The sequence below is a fragment of the Mustela lutreola genome, chromosome 7 (assembly GCF_030435805.1).
Source record: "Mustela lutreola isolate mMusLut2 chromosome 7, mMusLut2.pri, whole genome shotgun sequence".
Classification (NCBI taxonomy): Eukaryota; Metazoa; Chordata; class Mammalia; order Carnivora; family Mustelidae; genus Mustela; species Mustela lutreola.
In genome coordinates, this window is record NC_081296.1 from 54052122 (window position 1) to 54067094 (window position 14973).

The following is a 14973-nucleotide window of genomic DNA, read 5'->3' on the forward strand; positions in this document are numbered from 1 at the left end:
AGATCATGTCACTCTTCTACTCAATGACCCGCTACAGCTCCCAGCTGACTTTAAGTAAATGTGAAAGTTACTCTGATGCCCTACAAAGCCTTAAATAATCTGGTCCTCTGCTTTATCTGACCTTCTCCCCTCAGCCACTGTGTGTTCCTAAATGTGCTTCAAACACGTCAGAGGTCAGTTTGCAGTTTCATTTGTAGGGCACGCTTTTCCCTTAAGGCCTTTGTTGTAGCTATTCCCAACGCCTGCTCTGCTCTTCTCCCAGACATCCACATGGCAAAGCACCTCATCTCCTTCCTCACATCTCAAGCTCTCAAGGAGACCAACCCTGACCACCCGATTTAATACTGTAGTCTATCTGGCAATCTCGACATCCCAACCCTGCTTTATTATTTTTTTTCCTGTATCACTTAACATCTTCTTAACACACTGTGTAATTTATTAATTGTGTTGTCTGTTGACTACTGCCTCCCACCAGAATGAAAACCACAAGGACAGAAATTTTTGTTCATTTTCTTCACTGATGTATTCCAAGCATGCAGAACAATGTCTGGCACATAAGTACTCAATAAATATATTTTTTTTAATGCATGAATGAACACTTGAAACTGGATTTAAATTGTGGACCAGAGAGAGAGTGGAGGTTGACAGAAAAAAACTCAAATGGCCCAGGTACACCTAGGGTCTCAATTATGCTTCGAGACAATGAGCTACTTTAAAAAGGCTGTATTAGGGCACCTGGGTAGGTCAGTGGGTTAAGCCGCTGCCTTCGGCTCAGGTCATGATCTCAGGGTCCTGGGATCGAGTCCCGCATCGGGCTCTCTGCTCAGCAGGGGCCTGCTTCCTTCCCTTCCCCTCTCTCTGCCTGCCTCTCTGCCTGCTGTGATCTCTCTCTCTGTCAAATAAATAAATAAATAAATCTTAAAAAAAAATAAATAAATAAAATAAAATAAAATAAAATAAAAAGGCTGTATTATTTCTTTCAGATCTGCAGGTGGATTTCGTAATTCAAACACTGGTAACTTTGCCGTAATACTAGCTCCTACTAGAAAAAGGCACCGAGGACAGATAAAAGGCATGGCCCACATTTTTTGTCTTTGCCACTTGGTGACTCTACACTGGGCAGTCCTGTCTTTAGCCAGCTTCGTAAGTGAGAGGGGTGACTTGCAAACACCCCACAATTTAGGAATCGGAGAAAGCAAGTCCATCAGGGCTAATGCCACTTTTGGAATGCCTGATTTACTCCCATGGATTAGGCACAGACTCTTACAAGTTAGAACTAGATGACGATCATTTATGTCCGTAGTTTCAGCCACGCTGCTGATCTGAATTCCTAAGACACTTACAGTAAACTATAGTTGCGGCACCCCCCTTCCACCCACCTTTCTGAAAGAAACACTCCGGGTGAGGCACAGGTAAAGGTGTTCCAGGTGACTGTAATGGGTAGCCACAGAGGGGAGCAAAGGATTACGCTCAACTCCATTTTCCAGATTACAAATGAATCCCAGGCAAAATGAGATCCAAGGTCACAGAGCTCAGTGACAGTGTTAGGACTAGAAACTGTCTCTTGATTCTTTAGAGAAACAGCAGTAAAGGAGAAATTCCACTACAACATAATAAAGTGTAAGGCCACGTATTCTCTTAAGAATATTAAAATCATGGCATCTGTGTTCACGAATAAGAAATTTTCTTTACCGGCCCCTATCTTCAAGGGCTTGGGTCAGAGTTTGTTATGGTAGCCTTGGACTGAATTAGGTATACTACACTCTAAGATCTTGTGTAAACATTTATTCCTTCATTAAAATAACTGGATGAACTTCCAGTTTAAAAAAAAAAAAAAAGAAGAAGAAGAAAAAAGAATACCTCTAATATCTTTGTCAACCAACTTACTGATTTAAACAGTTTTCTGGTTTAAAAACCCTACAGTAGTCATGGCTGCAGAACAATGTGAACGTACTTACTGCCTCTGAATCATACGTATAAAATGGTTAACATAGGACATTTTATGCTACATATATTTAGCCACCAATTTTTTAAAGCAAGAGAAAGACAAAAGAAGAAAAAGAGAAAAGAGAAAGGAGTGGGGGTGTAAGAGAGAAAGATCTAGAGGAGGAGATCACCCAAAACCAAATTTAACCACTGTGAGCACCTGCTGGCAGACATTCATGAAAAGCCTGGTGGGAGGAAGGAGCAGTTCCCTGGGTCCCCAGACCACCAGCAAAGCAAAGTCCTGCAAAGAGCACAGGAAGTAGGTCACTCTGGAGGAATAACATGACCCAACCCATACACACACAGTGCTCAGTCTCTAATCTAAGATGTGGGGCTATACAAGGATGTCCTTGACACTGCCTAAGACCCGGGCTGTATTTCTACATCCAGGGCTCCTCCTAGAGAGAAGGTAGTTAAGTCTACTCCATACCACACAGTTCAGGATCCTCTTTAACATGGAATTAAGCTACTGGTAGTATTTTGGCTTTTTGTGAATTGCAAAATCAGCATACCAACACTGAAGAGAAAAGGTTAGAGAGGCTCAGGGCAGAGTCATGAAATTTCCACAGTATGCCTCCTTGCTCTACAATTCTCTTAAGAATATTGTTTGGTGTCTAAAACAGGTAGAACAGCCTTTTTTCAGAAAACACCTTTGACCATAATTCCAAAGTAATAAAGTGTGTTCAGTCCCACCTCTAAATGTACAGCTATAAATGTAAATTACAAGGCAGTACTTCCTGAATGTATGAACTGACGGGATCGGGTTGGGGGGGGGGGCAGATTTTTCAAATAGTGATTGAAGCCGAGTAAGCTTCTCTGAAAATAGTTCTCATAAATTTAACAAGCACCACTGAATATAATTTTATTCCAAATTGATTCAGTTTATGTACCATACCTTAAACATATTTTTATAGAGAAGATCGTATAGAGCAATGCCGATGATAAATGCTCAACAAGGATTTGCTCAATGAAGGAAGGAGAAGGACCAAGCCTCATTCTTGGTCACAGGGAGATGACAACATAGGCTAAAATCTAAATTTAGCAGGGCATTATTTTAATTGCTACTCAATGTGACAGACACATCAGATTCCCCCTAGAAAGAGTAAAGTGGGGGAGAAGAAGGATAGAAGGGGAGAAAAGGGGAAGGAGTAGCTTACTATACCAGAAGGAGATTCTCCAGAATGACATGGGTCAGGTCAGATCTCAGGCAAGCAAAAGGGCCCCAATCTCACTTAACACTCAAGTGCCAACCAAAAACTGAGATGAAGTATTCTACTTGTATAAAGCTGATTTTCCACTTGACTCTTATCTCAGGGGACATTGGGTAAGCTCAGTGTAAATAGGCGTTTTCTCATTCCTTTCTGTAGTGTTTCACCTACCATGGTGTATTTGTTGAGACAACCAAGTGCTACAAGACAGAAAAATACCACACAATCAGCAATTCCTAAAGGACTACGTTATGGGTTGAACTGTACACTCCAGTGAATTCACAGGTAGAAGTTTTAACTCCCAATACCTCAGCATGTTACCTTAATGTTACCTTATTTGCATGTGTAATTAGTTAAGATGAAATCACACTGAAGTAGAGTAGGCCTTTAATTCAGTATGACTACTGTCCTTATTTTATTTTTAAGATTTTATGTTTTTGCCAGAGAGAGAGAGTACAAGCAGGGGGAATGGCAGGCAGAGTAGGCAGAAGGAAAAGCAGGTTCCCCACTGAGCAAGGAGCCAGATGTAGGACCTAATTGCAGGACCTGAGCCTAAGGCAGCCGCTTAACCAACTGAGCCACCCAGGTGTCCCGGTATGACTAGTATCCTCACACAAAAAAGAAATGTGAACACAGATAGGCACATGGGGAGAAGGCTGTGCGAGGACGGGAGGTATGCATGCTATCACAAGCCAAAGAACTGGCAGAAGCCAGAAGCAAGAACAGAACAGATCCCTCCTGGGCACCTTCAGAGGGAGCATGGCCCTGCAGACACCTTGGTTTCACATATCTGGCTTCTAGAGCTCGGAGACAGTAACCACCTGCTGTTCTACGCTCCCAGCATGCTGTACTTCTCTATGGCAGCCTCATTAAACTGATACCAACAGTCAGGGGCCAACGTGCACCAACCAGCCCACGCCCTTCTCGCTGAATCTCAGCTCTGGCTTCCCGCCCCATGACCACTTGCCACCATATCAGCCCAGACCCCATGACCTCACTCTCAGGCTGCCGCCTGGTGTCCTGACTTCAGGTCTACCTCCACCTGCTTCAACTGCCAAACTCACATGCACGCCACCATGACATTAACCTCTGAAAGATGCCAACTTCTTTGCATCACTCTAGGGGTAAAATAGTGCTAGTGACTCACCAATTCCTATCAGGAAAAGTCCAGATGCCCCTTTGGCTCTTTCTTCAGTTGGGAACTTAAAATTGAACAAATCTATATATTTTATATGAGCCAAATGGTTCCACATATACACAAATAATTTAAAACCTACAAGGAACAGGAGAAAAAAAAAACCCAGGTTTTTAGTCCTAAGTTACTTACCATTCTTCATCACCACATTGGACCACACGTTCGCATTCAAGGCTTGAACGATTCGCTTTACTCCTGTAGATTCTGGGAAGTCATCTAATCAGGAGGAGAAACAGATATATTTATACACATACACACACACACGTGTGTGTCTGTCCCCCAAACCATACTTTTAAATAACTGTGGCTTAGTTATCTAGTTTAGTTGGTACTTAACATTGTAACTTACCTAGTAAAGGAAAAAAAACAGAGCTTAGAGATCTTGATAAGAATATCCTAGAAACTAAAACAATGACACAAATGCACTTTATAAAAGGTTTCTATGATAAAGTCATCTCTATCACCTCACCAATGGAATCTACTCTTTTTTTCTTGAAATGTGAGTTCCTGTTAATTATACAATCCTGGCAAAGCTTTGGAAACACCAATTTTGGCTATTTAAGGATAACGAGTTTCCTGATGGCAGGGATGGTCCTCTTGGTATGCCACAAAATGCTGTAAATGCCCCTACCTTCTCCTGGGAATCACAGAGTAACAACTTTATAGTAGATATTTATAGTAGATATTCAGAGAATGATTTCCTGATTGGAGAAAGAGAGTTTAAGAGAAGTAAAATGACTACAACCGTAAGTGTAGGAGACAGGCAAGGCTCATTAAAAATAAAAACGGACAATTTAATTTAGCTGGGTTAGTATTGGTACTATTTTGCTTCTGGAATTTAGCTGATACTACTCAAAATAACAGGGCAGTAATCCCAGTTAGGATATAACAAGGTAATATTCTCAGCTTGCAGATATGTGTACGATGGAAATGAGTGTTATAAGACTGGATACGGTAAACGATGGCAGAAGTAGTTTCCATGTGCCTGAAGGAGAAAGTCTCCTAAGAGCCTATGCAGCACAATCCACATAGAACCTGTGTCTAGTGGCCTGGCCGGGCATGGAATTAGAAGTCAGAAAATCCGATCTGGAATTCGGGCTCTTTTCTTTTTCTTTTCTTTTTTTTAATATTTTATTTATCTGACAGAGAGAGAGCATGAATAAGCAGGGAGAGGGCTCCATAATTTGTTAGCTATTTGATCAAGGGCAAATCATGTACGCTGTTCTCGAAGAAAAGTGGGGCTGAAGCCACTCTGCACACACCTCTTCCAGAGGAAAGAGGTGCTGGAAGTGACGATTCACCCCTGTAAACCCCCCTCTAGGTGGGGCTCACCACCCAACAAGATGCCTAAAGGACAGTAGGCGCTCCATAAGGACTGAGGGCTGGATGAGTCATCCAAAGAAGAGCGACCTACCAACCTAACAGAAACAATGGCAAGGATTAAACTGAAAATACAAAGTGAGCTTTCTCACCTCGATGTTTAAAGAAAGAAATAAAAGGCATGTTTACCTGAACTATGAGTGATTCAGTTCTTAAAAGGATAACTAACACTTCAGATGACAGAACCAGAAACCAAAAATATGGTCTGAACTAAAGAGCTAGAACCAGTAAGATGAAATCTATTCCAGACAAGCAGGAAGTCTCATACTGGTGTTAGGATACACACATACAAAGCTTATGGTTTATTTTTAAAAATTCTAGGGAGGATTTCATTACTTCATCTAAAGATCTGTCAAAATCTAATTCAATATTAAGCAATATTAATGCAAGAACATTGTTCAGTCAAGGAGCAAGGAGATGTATGGTGGTATAAGGGAGAAGAAATTACAAAATAAAAACAGATTTAAAGATTGTTTTTTTAATTTTTATTTATTTGACAGAGATCACAAGTAGGCAGAGAGGCAGGCAGAGAGAGAGAGAGGAAGCAGGCTCCCCGTGGAGCAGAGAGCCCAATGTAGGGCTCGATCCCAGGACGCTGGGATCATGACCTGAGCCGAAGGCAGAGGCTTAACCCACTGAGCCACCCAGGCGCCCCAAAACATATTTTAAATAAATGACTCAAATGTCGACTCTGAAGGACAACAGGATGAAGAGAAAATTCTAGTGTCAGAAATAAGCAATTATGTACATGCTCACATACACAAAACAAGGCCCAAGTTTAGGGGACCTGTGAGAAACGGGAAGAGAAATTGTACTTGTTAATTTTCAATTATTATTAAAAATGTAGAGGGAGAAAAATCAACCTTTTTATCCTATTCTTCTCTGGAAGGGCTTTATTCCCAAAGGTAAAATTCTGGAAAAATTCTAAATAAGGCAGAATATAAAAAGAGATTTCTTAATTCCCTTTAAAATAGGTTTCGTAGAATGATTACTTATTTCCTGTCTATGTACTTTAATTCATATTGGCTGTCTCTTAGAATGTCTTTTGCAACAACTGGCATCTTAACGCCACATCCCTACTGGTCCCCTCACTACAAGCCCTGTGCCTTTCCCATTTCTTCCCCATGGAGCAAGTGACATGTGAAAGTTCATGATGTCACGACAGTCTTGGAATTTCTAAATAGAAATAATCTCTCGCATCTCTGAAATACCACAGGACCCATATATTTTTAAATACTTATGACATTCCATTGGGCAATTTAATTGTTCATGTATGTGTTTATCTCCTGTACTTGACTATAAGGTTTTGGTGGCCCCAAACCTGTCTTCTCTTGGTAGGTCCTGGCACAGGTAGATGCTGAAGGAGAGAAGTTGAGAAGAGTAGTGGAGGAAGGGAAGAGAGAGGGGGAAGAAACGTAAGGTCCAAAGTATCACAGAGGCAGTTAAGTGGAGAGCTACCCTGGGGTTGGCGCTGGGGGCATTCTGAGACTGTTTTTAGTCTCATATGTCTAAAGGACATAAAAACAGGGCCGACATGCCCCCTACGGTTCCTGGGAATTCAGCCTCAGGATGTGAGAAATTCAAAATAAGGAACATAAATTTTAACTATTTAGTGCATGGGTCAAACCCTCTTTTTTTGGCAGCGGACAAAGGGTAAGAGAGACTGAGGAAATGACTAAGATTTAAGATAGAAATCCTCTACATTTATCTAGAAGAAAAACAATATTTGAAAAATCCTAACAATGTGGTAAAGCCCAAAATATGGATTATTTGGTTAATAGTAAGACCACACCAGTGGGTTGTGCACAAATCTCTTTAAACAGCTGAGGAAAAAATGTTTTTTGAATTTCACTATGGCTCTTCTTCCTTGCATTAAAATATTCCCTCACATCTCCAAAGCCATGTTTCTCCTGACACATAAATACTTACCATCCTCCTCGGGCAACTCTTCTGGACTAAGTTCTACCAATTCAAAGCCGTGCTTGATACACCATTCTTGAGCTTTTTGTCGGTTTACACCTAATGTGCAAAAGAATCTTCATAAGTAAAATTTTTTTTAAAACAGCGTATCACTGCAATGCTTCCATTAATCTCAGTGTTACCCTCAGTGTTATCCTAAAGGCATCCAAAATAAAGAAAATGATTACTCAAACCCAAGTGCCCGTTCTTAAAAAAATAAAATGTAAATATTGCAAGATTCCAAAGAGAAATAGCTAAAAATACTTTGTAAAGTAATATAATCACAGGAGATGTACTGTTCTAAGTTAAGAAAACAAAAGTATATTCTGTTTACCAAGGGACAGCAATTATATGAACCAACCATGGTCCCATTGGCATGCCTTACCATTTTCACACACTCTGTCACAAACCAGGATCATGACTTCAGGTAACCATGCTTCTGCCAGTGGAAGCCATGAGGAGACACTATCAAGACCAGACTTCTAGAGGGAGGAAAAACAAACATACAAATAACCAGAAGAAGAGACAGTAAGAGAACTCATGGAAAAGGAGTGGGGGGGCGGATAAAGAAAGTACCAAATAATTTCTCACTCAAGGTCCCTGGCAAACCAAATCTTACTTGTGTGCTGTCAAAGTACACCACAAATGCTTGGACAGACTCCGCGATCTCTGCAGTGATAAGAAATTTGTTCGGCACCACGCACAGATTGATATCTGCTGAGTAGTATTTATTATCAATGGTCCAGGGATAAAACCTCACAGCATCATCGGCAGCTGCTTCCACAACAAGATCTTCTGTTCCAAGGATATCTAAACAAAGGACACAACGTTACCATGGGAAGTGCAACACTGATACACACTGATCAAGTCTCTCAAAAAGATCCAGATTGGGATGCCTGGGTGGCTCAGCCGGTTGAGTGTCTGACTCTCGGTTTCAGCCCAGGTCATGATCTCATGGGTCATGGGATCAAATCCCACAACAGGCTCCACACTCAGCAAGAAGTCTGCTTGAAGGTTCTTTCCCTTTGCCCCTACTTGCTCGCTCTCCGTCACTCTCTCAAATGAATGGGTAAATCTTGAAAAACAAAAACCTAAAAAAGGTAGCAGATTAACGTGGTACCTTTGCCTCCTCCTCTTTGTGTACGGATTTCAAAAGCCCTCCCATTTATCAGGGCATTTTCTTCTCTAGCATTTGATTATAAAAGTAATGGTGACATAATTTAACTTATTGGCTTTTATTCTCTAAGAGCACAAAAACGATTGTGATTAGGTTAGACAGAAGACAAAATAATCATGTAACCACACACCCAGAAAAGAGCAAGTAGAAGAGGAAGAATAACAGCTTACATTTATTTTATAGCTTACGGACTTCATGTGAGATGGAAGGTTACAAGAATCTTCAAGAATCTATAACTATCTGTGCTTATTGCAAGTTATAAGGAAGGTAGCAGTAAGGCTAAGCCATTAATAAAATAAAAGCTAAACATCTTCCTTGGGCCAAATGCATACACGTCAATTCAACTAATGATATAAAAGAAAGGATATTGATAAAAGACCCCAATTCCATTTACTAAAGTCAGCCTTGTTCAGATTCTTTGAAAGCCAACTCCAGTTGATAAAGATACTTTTGGCATAATTTAAATACATAATAGACAAGCACATTTAATTATTTAGAATATACCTAAATCTTTCAAAAAGCCCTGTGCAACATGGCTAGAACTAACGAAATTCTTGTAGTAAAAGCTAAGTCAATGAAGAACAAGTAGAGATAAGGTCCCGGAGCCACCGAAGCAGTCTGCTTCCATAATGCCATAAAAAAATCACAAGAGGAAAACATTAGAAATTGTTCTAACCTAAACCCCCATCTCTCACATCCATACCCACAGCCTCTGTGTTACACAGAGGTGGAAAGTAAGCTTAGAGAAGTAAAATAACATGCCAATGAAACTGGATTATTATAAGAATATAATGTGGCAAAATGGCCACTCACTCCTTTTCAATGCAAATGAAGATGAACATAGGAAATATCCCTCAAACTCACAATTAGCAGGGCACAGAAAACTAGGAGCTAAACTTTCAATTCCAGAGCTAAGATTACATATGTGGACCACTGCCATAGTTTTTGCTCAACAAAAAGATAGAGAAAAATTGTTTAGTCCAAAAGACTGCTGGGAATAATGCATAATAACATATAAAATGTGTATGTGACATATGCATGCTTTTCATTGGTAAACTTTCGTCATGTGGTTACTAGGAGGAACAAGTCTAAAAACAAAACCCCCTTTTTTAATTAAAATAGAAAACTAAATTTAAAATAGATGTAAGACTGCATTTGACATATGGTGCATTGTGAAACTAACTTTCTAAAATTTTTCACCACAACCAGAATTGTTACTTTTTAAAATTATCATGAGGTCTGTGCCAATATTTGAAAATCTGAATTTATCTTGTCTCTTTAAGAAATCAGCAGTTGTTGCTGCTTAATTTCTACCTGAAGTAATCTTTTACTAATTATCAATCAATAGCAACCTGCTGCAATGTCCTTCATGGAGCCTTATGACCAGTTCAGATAGGAAACAAGCAGGAGGAGCAGATAAAGTATGACAATCAAAGATTGTTTTCATGCAAATGTCTCACAGGGGAAAAAAAAAAAAAAAACCAACAACCCTCCTAGATCAAAGTCTATGCCGCATTCAAACTAATCTTCCAAACTTCAAGCAGGTGGCATAGCAATATGCCGATAAAAGCACATATGGAAGAAGGCAAACTAAACCAAGGAAGTAACAAAAAAATGTATAAGCTGATTTTTTTTAAGGGTAGGAGGAGCCACCATATGGAATCAGTTTTCTTCATTCCTGGGTAATTTTTTAAAACAACGAATTAACTATTTTTTTTTTTTTAAGTGGGCAAACACAAAGGGTAAAATTTGTTAAGGAGCAAGGTACAAGGAGTGTGGGATGAGGATTCCTACCATCGTCACAATCGATTCATGATATTTCCTAAACTGGTGGTATCATCAAAAATTGGAAGAAAATTTCAGTTATGCTTTTTTGAAATCACGGTCTTCAACTAACATGAAAAAATAAAGTCAATGAAGCGGTCATCTACTTACTAGCTGCAATTTAGGATATCTGGGTCCATTAAGGGTGGTTCATTTTATTAATCAGTGCATAAACTACAAGACAACAAACCGAAGTGTGTTATTCAGAGCCCTTAAAATTTCAATTTTATACTGTCTGATTTTCAAATGAGGAAGATATTTACTGAACACACAGAAAGAAACAATTTCTCTTTTCTCTAAACCTAGATGAGAACAGAACTGTAAGTTGGGAAAACAAACTTCACCTTTTGGTGTTTTCATAGCTGTGTGTGTGTGTGTGTGTGTTTTCATACTCCTTGTGCTGCCTAGAATAACTTGATAGCTCAATTTACTTATCAGATTCTTTTAACATTTTATGTCTAATCAGATACTTTTGGCGAGGCTGCATATGGACTTTATTATCACATCTGTGCCATCTCACAACTAGAGAAGAGTGAACGGTCTCATTCTTCTTGTCATCAATATCATAATGTAGAGTTTAATTTAAAAAATGTAAATGTCTACATTAAATATAGCTTTTCTCACTCATCTTTTTTATTTGGTTTCAAACGTCTAACACGTTTATTCTTTTCCAGATTAAAACAAAAATTGCTCAAATGCTCATGCACATGACTAAGAGTTTCTGGAGATCAGCCAGTATCATTTACTCATTTCACAGATGGGAAAACTGAGGGCCAAAAAAAAAAAAGAAGAAGAAGAAGCCACTTGCCTAAAGGAGAAGGACATAAAATGAAATTCAGGTCACCAGTTTTATTTCTTCCTACTACACTACTGCATGTGATGTTTAGAATCTAAGCTAGATCACATTCAAGCGTCCAGTGGTCACAAGCCAAAACTAACCTATGGGCCTACAGTATCCCCTGCTCTTTTAGAAAAACTAAAAATAACAGCCAGAAGTAGGGCACCAGAATATATGAGCCCGAAACACAAGTAACTCATTCAAAAATTCTGCCTGCGTTTGGGGTATTTATGTGTCCGAAGTTGAGTCACAGTGATTGTGTGGGGGTTTTCTGCCAGACTTCCTAGAAAGCCCTACAGTGTTCTTTCCCCCTTCTTTGCCCTTCCCTAAGCTGACTTTTGATGCAATCAAAATGATGCACAAATAAAATCAAGAGCAGCTTCTCCCTCCTCCTTGCGGGTGTTGGCCTGTCTCATTCACACTTTTGGCAGCCACCTGGTGGGGCTGTAATACATCATTTTTGAAGAGACAAATACTAGATGATTAATTGCCAGTCTGTTACCACAGACTTGGTCTCACAGCTTAAAATAGTTAATCTGTAGTGTTTTCAGATGAGAAGTTAAATGTCAACCCAGTTCCAGTAGCAAGTATAAACCTTTCCCGGGTTCTAAGTGCAAGTATAAATCTTTTTCCCTGTTTGAGAAACTGTTAGACAGCTGGCAATAATCCAGCAATTCCTATTTACTTCTCAGTTCTTCCATGAGCTTATTTCCCTGATAGTCCCACATGGCAAGTGAATGACAAGAACGATTCAAGAGAGCTGAAGAGAGCTGCACACCAGGGAAGCATGTCAGCTCAGCAACCCAACCACTCCTCTGTCCTCAGGCCCCCTCTGTGCTTCCTCTGTCATTATGCTGCTACCCTCAAAGCGGGTAAAACCGGAAAGCAATCACAGAGGAGGAGGCAGCTAGCTTTCTTTAGTTCAGAGTCAATAAGAGGCAATATTCTCTGTATCATTAATTAGGAAAGCAAACCTAAGTTCCAAGGTGAATTCCCAGAACCCAAAAAAATATCCATTTTCAGTCTCTCTCTCTCTCTGTCTCTCTCTCACATACACACACACACACACACACACACAACCCTTACCTTACCCCCTCACCTATTCACTCTAGAACAAAAAAGGCAAAAAAAAAAAAAAGTCCCTTCTATTGTGTTGTGCATGTGTAGGCTTCACGGCCCAAGCCGGGGCTTGAACTCACAACTCAGATCAACATCTGATCTCACAACAGAGACGACCACTTCACCACTTCACCAACGGAGGCGGCCAGGTGCTCCCAAAACAAGTCTATTCTAAACTAAGTGCACTGATACTACTTTGGCTTATTCCTATCTTCCTCAGTCATAGAATTAAGGACACTTTTGATTCCAGCTGAATTAATGTTCCCCAAACTAATCAAGTCATTCTTTGTGAAGAGAAGTTGTCTAGTGATTAAATCATATTTTCTATGCCCAGTGGGAAATGGTAGCTGCCACTCTGAATCAAGATGATCCTTCTGGAGACCAGTACTCACGTGGTTTTATCCTTCCTCATGGAACTGAAGCTGTCCTTACAGCGAGGTATCATGACCTCCCACCCCACGAACAAGTGTCCTTCACAGGATCTACTCTTCTGGGGACCAAAGGTTCCTCTCCCCGCACTCTGTGCTGGTGGTACTAATCGCAACAGAGAAGGCCATCAAACAGAGACAGCTCAGACTTGGGTTCAGACAGACCTGCATCTGAATGCTGGCCCTCTGTGAGAAGGACAAACTAACCTCTCTGTGTCTCACTTCCTCAGTGGTAAAAGTGGACATACACGCACCCCTCAAATAGCTTCTTGCATATTAAATGAAACAGTGCATGAGAAGGCACAGGCAGGCACCGGACACAGAGTGCCCCTCACGAACGCTCCTTTCCTCCTCCTCAGGTCAAGTTTTTGCCTATGGGGAGGAGGCTAGGTCAGAGATGCACTGAGAGGAGCTGGTAAGAGAAAGTGGAATTAGGAAATCGCCACCGCCTTAAGCTGCTCAGGCCCCTCTCTTCCCAAAATACACCTTCTCAAATGTTTCTTTCCCATTGTTAAGGCACAGACTAAAACAGAAGAGAAAGCAATTAGGAAAATTATAGGAGGCAGTAGAGTCTGACGTCAGCTGAAGGGGAAAGTAGCCATTATGAAAGAGAAGAATTGAATAAAATGTGATTTAGGACAAAAATATGGAAGCCAGAGTTTTCATTAGCAAGCAAGGAAAGGAAAGAGAGACCTTCGGAAATCATAATGAGGGGCGCCTGGGTAGCTCAGGGGGTTAAGCATCTGCAGTGTTGCAACTTGTTACAATGTTATAGCCATGATTACATGCGAATGCCCCCGAAGGTGGGTGCTGCTGTCCAGTACTTAGTAGCCACTATGAACAGATTATTCCCTGAGTTCCAGGGGCAGATCGGACTGCTGCAACTGAAAGGGCCATCACAGTCTGTGGGATGCTGAAAGGTGCCAACTACAACCTCAGGGTTGGGACCTTGCAGAAACAAATGCAGGGAAGTTCTCATCCATGATTCCGGAGTAACGGGCCGCTTCCGGGAAGTGGGGGGCACATATCTGCGGGACGTGCTGTGGTCTGAGGACAGCTGGCTGGCCTGAGCACTATTAGGCGGCTGGGGGCATAGTAACTGGGTCGGGGCAACCCAGCAGGGCCTGAACAAGAGGGCAGCAATTCTGCTTTGCTTACAACACTTAATTACCCTTTCCTCTCACATCCCTCCTCTCTGGTCACCCTTGAAATCCACATCGCCTAACACTCTGGGGCTCTTTGTATCACAGTGGGAGCATTCTGAAGTCAGAGCAGAGGAAATCTCACTCAGCCCTCCTCCTTTTCCTGAAGTTTGCTTGCTCCCAGGAACCATCTGGAATTGGTCACCACAGCTGCATCTTAAAATAACTGGGGGTGAGGGAGGCAGGGGGCAGGGCGAATACTACATACATGGTCTGTGCTGACCCTCAGAAGATCTCACAGTGCAGTGAGATGAACTTGCACAAAAGAACAGCAAGAAGCTGGCAGGAAAGGGAGAAAGAGCATGGAGAAGTGCTTTGTGCGGGCCAGGGAGGAATCACCAGCCCCTACGTTTTACCGGCTGCATGCAAAGACCATTTTATCAACCCTGGGGGCAATCCTCACCTTTGGAAATGGAAGAGGGATTTCTTTGAATTCTGTTACTATTATTTATTTGAAATCACAGTTCTAGATACACATCTAAAGCTGTGGTTCTTTATGGGGAGGAGGGGTGTTCGTGCCCCTGCAGGGAACAGGTCAGCATCCAGAGACATTTCTGGTTGTCACAAGTTAGGAGATGCTACTGGCATCTAGTGGGCAGAGGCTAAGAATATTGCTAAGGGTCCTCTGATGCCCAGGACAGCACCTACACGACACAGG

At 41.2% G+C, this 14973-nt stretch overlaps 1 protein-coding gene across 2 annotated transcripts in view; it reads right to left on the reverse strand.

Moving 5' to 3' along the window:
* Nucleotides 1-14973, reverse strand: part of AAGAB (alpha and gamma adaptin binding protein) — a 49318-nt gene that overhangs the window by 23208 nt on the left and 11137 nt on the right. For both annotated transcript variants that reach the window (XM_059180901.1, XM_059180902.1), the window contains exons 2-5: nucleotides 8347-8537; nucleotides 8113-8209; nucleotides 7698-7787; nucleotides 4522-4605 (exon numbers count right to left, since the gene is read on the reverse strand). In XM_059180901.1, coding sequence (XP_059036884.1) covers nucleotides 4522-4605; nucleotides 7698-7787; nucleotides 8113-8209; nucleotides 8347-8537 — 462 coding nt within the window. The remainder of the gene's footprint in view (nucleotides 1-4521; nucleotides 4606-7697; nucleotides 7788-8112; nucleotides 8210-8346; nucleotides 8538-14973) is intronic.